The sequence below is a fragment of the Fringilla coelebs genome, assembly GCF_963513975.1.
Source record: "Fringilla coelebs genome assembly, chromosome: 9".
Lineage (NCBI taxonomy): Eukaryota > Metazoa > Chordata > Aves > Passeriformes > Fringillidae > Fringilla > Fringilla coelebs.
In genome coordinates this window covers 7955817-7968602 of record NC_140067.1, presented here as the reverse complement: position 1 = coordinate 7968602, position 12786 = coordinate 7955817, and the positions used below count along the sequence as shown (strand labels likewise).

Here is a 12786-nt window from a genome sequence, read left to right as displayed (position 1 = left end):
TCCCAAATGCTGCAGGACTCAGGAATGTGCAGGAAACCTGACACTTCCCAAATTCTCTTGGGGAGGCAGAAGAGGCTCAAGGAACTTATCTGTAACATGTCAGGTCAACAGTGCCAGTATTGCCTCTTCTGGTCCTTTCTGCTCCAAGATGATTTTTTTCACTAAAGGCACCTCAGCATCTTGCAGACAGCTACTGAAGCTACTTCATCTCTGAAGAGTCCCACTGGAGGCATTTAGGAAGTTACTGCACCCACATAAATACTCTCCCTCTCCCTGCTATTGTCCCCACAGTGACCTTGGACTTCGTCACCTCCTTCCCAGTCCATTACAGCCACCTCAACCATCAGCTCTGAACTGAGCCAACTGATGGACAGTTTACCTTTATTCTGCAGCTCCTGATAACCTTCAAGGGACAAGCAGACATGAATAAGCTTAAACAGCATCCCAAATTAGTCCTCAAAGAGTGAGTCCCACCTTTCTGCAGTTCTCCTGAGCTGCCCCAGATGTAGCTGAATTCCCTGCCCTCCAGCATTCACATGTGTGTTGATTACAACCCCATTCCTGATCTTTTGTTCCCTTCCATGGGGTATTTCAAGGTTGTGTTAACAGTACCAACTCTTCAACTCTTATCAGGCCTCTAAAGAGCTGGGCCAGCAGCTGGATATCATGCAAGAAGGGACACACCTTCTAAAATTACTGTGGCACTCTAGTCCCAAGACTGGCATGGGTAGCTGCCCTGAACTGCAACAGGCTCTGCGCATGATAAATCCCTGTGTCTACATTTAATGTCTCCAGAGAGAGATCCCACAGGGAATCTTTCATGTGCAATATCTGAGTCAGGCTAATCTAATTTGGTAAGCAAATGGCAAAAACTCTCCATGACAAAGTCTTTCATCCTTGCAAAAAACCACAGAGAACAAACTTTGGAATGACCCCAACTGGCAAAGCCTGACTTGAATAGGGAGTTTATTTTACGTTTTAATTTTCTATTTTGTTCTGCTTGCAGTTAAAATAAATGGTATAGAGTTGGTTTAAAAAAACACTACCAAACAAAAAAACTCTTTACCCAACAGTACTGCACAATATTTAGAGTTCTGCAGGGACCAGTATACATAGAGGGATTTTAATTTTCCATGCCCTGTAAGCGTTATAATCTCCATCAACTGCGTGCACTCTGGGACCATGACTAACACCAGTGCTTGAACTCTGACTGGTTGTTGGCTTCTTTCTTCTGTCTTTAACACTGTTTTGAAACTCACACTTAATCCAATAATTTGCAGGAATAAAGAAGTTTTTACAGCAAACGGCTCCTCTCAAGTCTAACCCACAGGTCTGTTACAGGACAATGTTTCAATAAATCAGAGGTGTCCCTGAGTCCATACAACTGCTGTGAATGACCACAACTCATCTTAGGGACAAAGGCTTTACTTATTAGGAGAAATTACACTGGTGGAGATGAAAAGGTGACACCAGGACTGTCTTCATGGGGTTTGACTACCAGCAGTACTTTTATAGCATCCATGGCAAATATTCCACTACGTCTCGCTTGTTAATTCCTTCTTTATCATGTGTGCTGTGCCTCAAAATTTCAGGCATAGCTATAATCACTGACTTCTCCAGGAACCTCCAAAGTCATGAGCTTTCTACCTGGTCCAACTGATATTCCCCATCTTTAAAGACATATTCCTACCCAAGCTGCTTTCTCCCCTTACTTTTCAGTGCAAGGCTGACCAGAATGAACAGCTCTGGCAGCTTTGGTATGACACACTCTTGTGTTCAGTGCTGCCACGTTAACCAGCCTGGTATGTCCTGCTCAGTCATGCTAAAACAATGCTTCATTTTCTAGGACTGAGTTAACTGGGACACCAAAGGGGTTTTATCCCATGTTGGGGCCCCACTTGCTTGCCCAGCTGTTCTGCTGAGAAACAAGTGACCCACAGAGCCCTGTGCAATCCAAGATAGTGATGGCAAGATAAAAATGTCTGAGAGACCTCTGCTCCAATCCACAGACTGACCTTACCTTGCCTCAGCTCTCTCTGGAAGTCACATAGCCCTCCTTGACTTGCATTTGCTATCATGGACTGCTATCATGATTTAATTCTTTCACTGGCAAGAGACATACAATAGTGTGGCTGTCAAATTTACACAGGTTTGCCCCAAGTGAGTCACTGCACCTGAGACTGGAATCTGGGAATACTGATCAAAAACAGGAGATGTTGGAGATGACATCCAAAGACTAAGTTTTCATAGAATTAACTGGAAAGGAGAAAGAGGAATCTCAGTTTGCCATGAAGCATCAGACTGGTCTGGAAAGCAGATTTCTGCTCCCTTGAGAGTTTTTAATAGCTTTGGATAACTAAGATAAACAGAGGCTGAAGGGCTGTCTGAGACACACACAGAATTATTGAATTATGACATGTTTGAGAGGTTATTTACTTTACACAGTATTTACATAAGGTCCACTTCCTCTTCATATATATGCTCAAAAATTACAAAGATTCCTTCTCCACCCTTAATGAGGAGTCTGCATTCAACAGCCCCAAACATCCAGAATTAACCTTTTTTCAAGAACATCCCTTGGAAAGTTTTCCAGGCAGTCCATTCCTTGTTCCTAGTAACAAGCAATAGGACAAGAGGAAACAGCCTCAAGTGGCACTAGGGGAGGTTTGGATTGGACATTAGGAAAAATTTATTCATCAGAAGGGCTGTCAAGCATTGGAACAGACTGCTCAAAGAAGTGTTGGAGTCACCATCCCAGGAGGTTTTTAAAAGATGTGTGGATGTGGTGCTTGGGCACACGGTTTAGCTGTGGACTTGGCAGTGCTGGCTTAGCAGTTAATTCAATGATCTTGGAGGTCTTTTTGAACCTAAACCATTCTATGATTCCCCAGAGCCTGAGCAAAACCAGGGAAATTCCACTCTCTCACCAGGCAAATGAGGCACGTGCGGAAAGAAAACACAGGGCATTAAAAGGAAGAGGGGAAAGAGGGATCAGAATATGAAGTGATGACTGGGATATTGCTATTAAAGCAGCTGATTTTTCCTCAATTCTCTGGCCCATCTGGAACAATTCTGCTCACCTGAGAAGTGTCATGGTTGAATATCACAGCATTCAGGTCTCCACAGTTGTAGTGCTTGATGAGATCCTCAGTGGTGTAAGGGGCCTGCAAACTCCCTGCTCGAAGGCTTTCGTGTTGGAGCAGAGTCTGGTTTAGAGCAAACAGCACCTGCAGAAACACAGGCAGGAAAAAAGAGAAAAAGTTAAATATAGTAAGAATCAAAACAACAAAGACTAAAGGAAAAAACTTTGAAAGACTTTCCTCCACTTGAAGTCTATTCTCTTTATCCATTCTGACCCACAGTAACAAGGGATGGTCTTTAGGCATTCCCAAATGGAAAAGCATTCAGGTGCTGCAAGACCTTATAATATTCTCCATAGCGTATAACTTCACAACAGATAGCCATTGCTCAGAGGTCACAGTCTCAGAACTCTTGGGCTCTCTGTGCTGGTTAATTTGCTTAATGACAGACACTGGAATGGAAACTCCCCTAAATGAGAAAAGGTCTAGTGCTTCTGACTGTCCCCTCTGCCCTAGTTTAAATCCAAAGCCCAAACTCAGTTGAAATGTTTTTGAGAAAAAAATCTTTTGAACTTCTGAAGTCAATTGTGTTGTATTGGAACTTTGTGCATGCTTGGAATAACAGAAACTTTAGGAAATTCATTATTAGTCTCCCTCCTTTTGTCTTTCCTCCTTCACCCACCCATTTGCAAAGTAAGAACAGAGACAGAGATCTTTAACACTGTCCCAGCAGACTGGTCCAGTATCCCCATCCCAAACCCGAAAAAAACCCAAAAAAGCAGAAGCACTATTTACTGTGCAATTTTGGGTAACCAAAAAAACCCCATCCTTAAATATTAGAATTTTTTCCCCTTGAATTGACCAAACAAAGCCTGAAAAAAACTCCAAGCAAACAAACAAAAAGCTCCCTGCCACAAAAAACTCCCCACACCCCAGAAGCAAAGAACTAAATAAAACCAAATTAAAAAAGGACCACTAAGTTTCACATGAACTACCAAAAGCTTTTTAGATTTGTGACAGACTGGAGGAGTAATATACACCAGTCATTGAACCACCAAGTCTGGGCTTTACATGTTCTGCTTTCAAAGAACCTTCTGAAGAAACTTGATAAAAAGAAGATGAATAAATCAGAAGAACAGCAGTGAAGACTTTTGTCATGAACTATATAAATAAACAAACACACTTTTCCTAAAATAAAGTGGAATGTGGTGACTGCGAATTCAGACTTCTGAAAAATTATATTGATGTGTGATTTTTCATGAAAAGACTCCTGCACCCCTCAGTCTCATATTTCACCACTTTTTAAGCTTTTCTTATTTATTACAGCAGTGCCCCATCCTTCCCAGACAATAACAGTCATCTGAAAATCTGAGCAAGGTAATCCCTGCTGAGCTCCAGCCTGGGACCTGAATTCTTTCCTTAAGTTTTAGCAACTGAACTCACTTCAAGGAGTGAACCCAAGATGAGCTTAAAATCAGCAATTTACATATGTATTTGCAGGATGGAAGTTTTTCTTAGTTTAAAATTATGATTCCCATTGAAGTTTATCTGAAGGTGAAGGAGAGGAAGTTGCAAAATCTCATGTATGTAAAAAAAGGGTATCGGATATTTAATTATTAATACTAACATTGATAATGTTAGTAATATTAATAATAACAAAGGATCTTCAGGGCACTAACAGCCTCAATAAAAAGCTGTTACATGCCTACTAACATACACAAATTGGGTTGAGGAAAACCAAATGCTACTTTTTAATTTACTTTAAAAAAAAAAAAAAGACAATCTCTCAACTGAACCTGCTATACCTCAATTTGGCAATCGGTTCTCCATTAAAAGCCAAGCCTAAAAGATTTCCTTGCCCAGATCTAAGAGTCTCTTCAGACTTTTCTACAAAGAGATCAAGCTTTCCCAGGACCACAGCTTGAAGCTAGGCATCTTCCTAACTTAGTTTTTCTCTAATTTAAAAAATATGCAAAAAACACAGTTTGAAAAATTTCTAACGTTTGAAAGGATCTGAGCTTTTTCTTTTTCCCCTAAGGGCTACAGCTTGAAGAGGAAATGGTTCATCCCAGGATTTCCTGGGGATTCTAAACATTTTGACTAATAAAAATAAAAGCTTAGAAAAACATTGACAGGAAAAATGAGAGCAGAGGTTTTCCCAAAATGCTTTTAGCAAAATCCTTCTCATTTTTGATTTTTTAAACAATGGATGTTACTGGATTTTTATATACAAAAATATGTATATACACAGGCACACACACATATACAAACCACCAACAAGCCCTGAGGCAAGACCGTGTGTTTTATGATAAAATATTAAGAAGGCAATAAACAAATCCTTACTTACTTTACTCCCAATGCCTTTTCTCCCCTTTATCTCTCTCACTCTTTTTTGTTGTTTTTTTTTGTTTGTTTGTTTGTTTTTTGGTTTTTTTTTGTTGCTGTTGTTATTCTGGGGAGATCAGTCCTGTGCATTAATGCTGTGGGTCTCTCTCCTGTGAGTAAGTTTGGAACCTATTACATTATTTCAGTCCCATTTACAGGGGGTTAGAAATCTTGAAAAAAATTGTCTATGTGTTCCTCAAAAATCAGCCTGTAGAGAAGTTCACCATACCAATTCACTTCTTATAAGACACCAAAGATTCCAAATGAGAGAGAATGAGTTATTTTGAAGTTTTTGGCAGATTTCATTGGGGCCAGGACATTCATTTCCCTGCTTTCTGCCCCAGAGCAGCTTTGGGACCTAGAGGTGATGCTGGCCACCAGCTGAACCCATCCAGCACACTGCTGTCACTGTAGGGAGCTCAGCACTGGGTTCAAACTTCTGCCCCAAAAGCTATCCAGAGATTTTATTTGAGAAGGAAAGTTAAAATCAGAAACTTGAACACCTGAATATGAAATTAACTGATTTCTAGAGAATTTCTAAAATGTTCTGATTTCTAGCTTAATCTAGCCATAACCACCATGGATTTTGGTTGGGTGGCTCAAAACAAATTTAAAGAGAAGTGGGGTCTCATCACAATCGCCTGCTTCCTGGCTGGATTTGTAGAGCATTTCCTTCAGAGCCAGCTTAAAGCCAGCTTAAAACCCAAATTTATTTTTCCTTACTGTTCAGATAATGCCACAAAAACAATGCTGTTCCCTTCCCTTCTCTCTATCTTAATATCACTGACCCCACGACCCCCAGCCTAATCCTCTATCTGAGTTAAATCTCCCAGAGCTGCCTGAGATTACTGAACAACTGATGAGTTCAAAATAAACACACTTAGAGTGACTGCCTATACACAGTCCCACCTAATAAACAGAGCAGACGGGATTTGTTCTGGGAAGCAATGGGAAGTTATGACTTTGGCTCTTGGGAAGTGCATTTTTATTCACACAATTTATGGTGTTCACCCTGGTGTGCTTTGAAGACATTTTTGCATGTCTGTCTCTGGTCCCACTGCTTGTGACTGACCAACCTTTTAATCTGGGGGGTGTCATTCCCCCAACACAGAGATTTTATTTGGAGACACCAGTTCAGCCCTCAGGGCAGTCTGTTTTACTGTCAGTGGGAGTGGGTCCCACTAGTCCTACACAGTCCCAGGGACCACTGGTCCAGACATTTTTGGAGATGTTTTGCACAGCCTTTGGACCTCAGAGAAAAGGGGATGGATGAGTGAAGACCTTCACTAACAGCTTTACTGATCACCTTGACACTCACACAGTATTCCCCCTCTCACAGATCCAGGAGTCACACAAGAACAGAAGGAATGGGTCGCAAAAGCAAACCTCCCATATAAATCAACTTGAACGTTTATGGTGTTTAACTTTCACCTTCAAAAAGATAGAGGATTATAAAACCTCCAAACCACACATAAAGCAAGCAGACACAACTGCAGTGGTCTTGAGGCTGGCACTGCCCAGAAGTGTTGGTATCAGCAGTTGTCATCTGAATATTGTTTTGCAAACACATTGGTGAGGTTGGAGGTTTGATTTTATGTGATAATTTAATGAGAGTTGGTTTTTAGAGAAGTAAATCTAACCTACAGAAACAGATCTAGAGAACCACTGCCACCTTTTCAAAGAGGGAGGGGAAGTGAATAAATGTGTATTTGGAATGGGCTTAGGAACACTCCAGCCTTTCCACTGGAAAAAATTTTCTTCCTTGAACTTGGGTTTGGGAGAAAAGCTAGATGAAAATGCCATTTGTTCCAAGGTACCCTCAAAACCATTCACATATCAATTTTTATTATGCCAAGCCAGCAGCATTTGAAGGCTCCAGAAGGCAAGCACCATGTTAGTGCTGTATGTGATAGCTAAGGAGGAGAAATCACTGCCTCTGTGCCAGACAGATTTCTCCTTACCCATGTGCTGTACATTTGTCTCTAGCTGAAGAGCATAAGAAGGCCCAGAAAACAAAAACCAAGCTAACCCTCATCAAAAACATCATAATTCCTGGTTACATCAGTGGTGAACAGGTGGACCTGTCCACCTGTGGAATCAAGTAGAAAGGTTCCCAGGTCCACCTCCTCTTCAATTTTTCTAACTAAAGCCACAAATAATGCCACAATGAAAAAAAAAAAATTGTGGGAACATCTGATAAGCATCTGTAAAATAAGACAAGGAAAACCTTATTCACAGATAAAATACTTGAGTGGTCCCAAACCTTCCTATGAAATATATTGCTAATAAAACAGACAACAAATTCAGGAATTACAACACAAGAAACACATTTTTTGTTAAACTTAAGACAAATTGGAGCTGTGTTCTTCTGGTGTGTTTGCTATACAGGAGACTTGAAGATGAAAGGCAACCCTAGGAAAACTCCCAGGCCAAGCTTTGCATTCACAGTACTCCAGTAGCTGGAATTGCAGGATGACCCCTGCACAGACCCATGATTAATAACAATACCACAAAAACAAGTACTTAAATTTCACACTATGATGTCAGCTTTTGAGCAGTCAACTTATTGTTTTCCTTTGCTCTCTCTTTTGGACATGTGCCACCACAATGCAAACACTAAATAAGCATTACTGGAAACGTTTGAGTGACTATATCCTGTCAGTACCAAGAATGCAATTCCAGAAAAGAAATACCCACTCCCCTATTTGGTTCAAAACAAAATGCAAGATAAATATTGAGATATATACAGTTCAGCAGGGGTTCTCCTTTCTTAGTTATCCTAATCTCTGATCAAACAGAAAATCAAATATACAGTTTCAGGTCAAAATAGTTACTTGGGGGGAAAAAAAGTAGAAGAAAGAAAAATGCAAGTCCCTGATTTTCCAGATTAATGAAAAGCAATAAATGTGCTTGCCCAAGTCTGTTCAGTTCCATTGGTTTCCAGAAGACGGGTTTCCCCTTTCCTTGAATCTCTTGTACTATTGCTAGGAATTAGTGAGCTGTGAAACTCACCTAATGAGGTCAGCATCAGGAAATAGCTCTGGAAAAACAGGTCCTGGGGGATCTACTAAAGGACTCCCCCAGTGTCCAAACGAAATCCTGGATGCATTGGCACATTGTACAGCCAGGGCTGTGGGAGGAACGTGCCCAGCTTTGTTGTTGTTTTTCCTATAAAGGGACAGCTAAGGAAAGTGAAACTATTAACTCATCCACTGGAATTTCTACTCCCAAACCGTGCTCCCTGTTAAAGCTGCTCATAAAAGCCTTTCGGCTAGTTAGTTCCATATGTTCCCCAAATCCGCAGTTATTGCTTCTGAAAGGCAGGAGTAGTTAACAGTCTGCGGCTTGGCACTGACCAGGGAGACCCAGGGACCTTGCTTTCCCCCTCCCTTTCAAACTGCCAATTAACCAGTTTAATAAACCAGTTTGAATCTGACTGAGGTGCTTGGAGAAACCCCAAACCACCACCCATCCTAGGGCTCAGCCACAACAGTGACACAGGGGTAGGGCCCAGGGCAGAGCCGTCACGCTACTGATGTGCAGCCGCTGGACTAAGACTGGTTTTCTTGATGCTGGGAAAGCTGCAGGGACGTTGAGGCCCCAGTTTTCAGCCCTATATGCCCAAAGCTCCAACAGCCTCCTGACTTTTCTCCTAATGCAGACATCCCATGATGAACTTGCACAGGTGAAAGTAATTTTGGTTTTTTATTTTAGTTTTGTTTTGATTGAATCAATAACCAACAGAAAATTTCTACCCATCAAACACTGCAGAGTGCATGAGAACCCCATTGTCTCAGCCTTAAGTTCCCCAAGCCAGAAAAGGAGTCTCCTGGTTGATGACATTTCCTGGGCTGACCCTACTACACTATTGCTTCTGCTCCAAGTTCCTGTCTTCAGTAGGGCTGGGGCAGGCACAGGGTTCAGTGAGACCCTGGAGAGCAGCAGTTTGGGGGTCTGGTGGGTTATGTGATAGAACAGGCAAGACAGCAACAGTTTGGGCTCTTCGATGCATGTCTTGTCTTGCACAAGGTCATTAAGACAACAGACATGGAATTAATTTCTGTCCTAAAAGCACTTTTTAAACTTATACTATAATACACTCCATACTTCTGGCATGAGAGAGCACTCTTCCTTCTTGAAGGAAGGTGGAACTCAGACTGGCTCTAAAGCATATTCCTCCTTCCTAGAACTCACCTCAGCTATTCAGTTATGTACCTTTAAGAAAGGACATACTTAACAACAAAATACTGCATATGAAATGCTGACCAGTAACCTAAAAATCCCATGTTAGTCAAGTCAGACATGATGGTGTAACTTGCTTCGGCTTCTTTCTTTACACCCTTCATGTTAATTTGTGATGAAGCAGTAACAGGTCTTCCAGGCAACTGGGTTTGATTTTAAACAACCCCTAAAAGGTATCAGAAAGACCACTGTGAGGGCAAAAGGCTGGAGTGCTCAATTGGGGTGAGTGGACCCAACTCCATGAAGAGAAAGGAGATGGACTGTGTGACACTGGGCGTCTAAAGCACCAGCCCTGGATCATGTGAAACCCAAAGGCACAGAGGAAGGCAGAGACATTTCTCACCCAGACAAAGCAGGCAATGTTCCAGTGGGACAAACTGGACAGGGCCCTGCTGCCTATCTGCTGCTGCCCATCAGCTGCTGCCCTGGGCTGGCTGCCAGCCTGGCTCGTTGCACACCTCTGGGTCCCCACAATTTCCCCCTGTGCCACCACCCCAGCAAGCCTTGCTTGGCCTCCAGCTCCACTTTGTCATTCCTGTTCTGGGGGTATCTCATCACTTACTAGTCAAGAGCAAAACCCCCTGCATTCAGAAAGTCCAAATGCTGCCTCAGTGTCAGGGAACCCTGCCCCACACACCTCCCCACGTAACACAAGAGCTGCGGGCACTGGAAGTTTGTGAGGAGGTTTCTGGAGAAGAGCAGTGTTCCAGCAGAGGTGCCGCAGCGTCTGCAGCACGTTGCTCAAAGGTGTCACTGAAACAAGAATAGTCAGCTCAGATAAGCCCAACATCCCCAAAAGCATCTGGTAGCAGATACTTTGGGAAAGCATGTAAGAAATGAGGTGAGCAGAGTGTGAACTTTTCTCAGACAACACTTCCCATCTTCTGGAAATCTGCCAGCTGGGGACCTTGTGGATGAAAATACCTCTTCTCCTATCGCTCCTTCCCAGCCACCTCCCTGCTCCCCATGCCTTCACCTCAAAATTATCCCCGTGCTTGGTTGCACCGCTCTCCTGAAGAGCAGCCATCTGCCTGCTCTACGCAGAGAGGAGCTCTCAGCCTGCTGCTTTGCTCAGCAATTTCACTCCCAAATGGAAGCCTGGCAGGACGCCCGAAGGGCAGCGCCCATGATCACTTTTCTCCACCTTAAATGGGCACATTGTCCCTTCACCTTCAGAGGGGGCACGTGAAATCCTTCCCAAGAACCTGAAACCACGTTTGCGCTTGGCTCACAAGTAAAATTGTTACCGGGCCCTTCTGGGGTTTCGATTTTTCTTTTTTTGTCTCCACTGTAACAGAAGGAATGTGGGAACATGCCCTGAGTGGGGCGGACCAGTTGGCCCCGGTGACGAGCGAGCTGCAACGAAAGGGGCACCCTCATGGAGAAAAGCAAAGCTCTGGGGTGGTTTGGGGAACTCCCAGCTTTAGACACCCAGCCTGAGACATTTTTTTAAAAAAGTCTACTTTCATGATATGCTAAGCATCCACCCACTGAAAAATGCAACCTGTCCTGGGTATATTTAATTTGGGGTTTATTCATATTACTGCTTAATTTTGAACTGCTGCTTTTTAATTACCAGCTGAAGCTACATAGTAAAATGGACTAGCCCCACAGGCATGTTTTTCTTTCTATTATATTACAGTGAGGCAGCAGATTAACTCCTTCAGCCATCCCAGCTTAACACCTCGTGATGCCAGCACGGCTCCTTTCCAAACTGCTGCTCTTGCAGCAGAACGGCTGGAGGGGACACAGATCTTTCTGTCCTGAATTTCCAACTCCCAGCCTGGGGTATCAGCACAAGCAGGTGCCAATTTCAATATACATCTATCCTGGAGAGTAAATCTCAGCCCAACAGGAAGGGAAGCACTTTCCAGGGAGCCAGATGGAGCTGCAACTTCTGGCCAAGGACAAACACTTTGGGGCAACAATTGTCTCTTTCTAGTATCCACTTGAGCACTACTCAGTTAACAGCTGTAGAAAAGGCAATGTGTCCTAAATCTGAAGGAGGGTGAATCTTCATGAGGTCCATCAGGGAAAGGGGAAAAAAAATAAAAATTACAATTCAAAACAGCATAAGAAAAGAAAAACTTCAAGAGGTAGCAGGGAGCTGAACTCACCAGGGATAAGCACTTGTTTTGAATTGTTGTTTTTTCCTTTAGCTTAGCATTATCTCAAGATGAAATAATTTTATCATGCAAGATGTTTCTGCCATTGGGGTACATAGTGACCAGGCATGGAGTACCCCATGTTTCTTAAGAAACGCAGGGCTTGATCTGGCAGCTGCTCTCTTTGGGTCTTCCTCACCTGGAGCAAATCTATGCCCTTAACCAGGACAGATGATGGGACCCCATCTGTGCCAGCTGTTACAGGGTGGCCTTACCAGGACAGCCCTTCTTTGTCCTGGGAATCCACAGTTACATCCTCAGGGTCAGGGTTCCAGTGCAGACCTTGTAAAGCACAGGTGATGGGCAGTGCTCACCTCTCATGCTGCCTCTCTCTCCGGGAGCTGCTGCATCAAAGCATGAATATGGCTGAAGCTGGTGCTCCCCTCCAGAGCGTTGCAGCTCTGGTGCAGTCTACATAAAAATTACTCAAAATTCAGTTAGCCAGGAAAAAAAGTTGACCTACCCATCAAATCACAGCAGCTCAAATTTCTAATATCATCTACTTGCAGCCAAGCATTTGCCTTCAAATTAAGCAGAGGCCAAGAATAATTACTTACTATTCACTGAGATATTTACATCAATTATTCAGCAAATAAATTCAGCTAACAAATAGCTTCAAGGAAACCGCAATCTATTCACAGTCAAGTTGCCAAAACAGAAGATAATTATAAAATTAATTATTTGCAACAAACTTCTCTGTTAGCTTTCAAAGTCAGAATGATAAATTCAGACACTTTATTTTCTACTATATATTGACTACCTCAATCTAATGCTCCTGTTTCTGAATTATAGGAGGGTATAGCTGTCTCTCGAAAGATAACTATAATTATATTTTTATTATCGTTGGAACTAAAAGATCTTTTTGCTTGAAGGTTTTTTAAGCCCAGCCTAAACAGTCTCCACTCCAGTCAGAG

General features: G+C 42.7%; 1 protein-coding gene across 1 annotated transcript in view; it reads right to left on the bottom strand.

Moving 5' to 3' along the window:
* The window catches only part of TRABD2B (TraB domain containing 2B), a gene marked incomplete at its 3' end in the record, with an annotated part of 260827 nt that overhangs the window by 115748 nt on the left and 132293 nt on the right, over positions 1-12786 (bottom strand). Inside the window, exon 3 of the mRNA XM_084211121.1 lies at positions 3081-3227. Coding sequence (XP_084067247.1) covers positions 3081-3227 — 147 coding nt within the window. The remainder of the gene's footprint in view (positions 1-3080; positions 3228-12786) is intronic.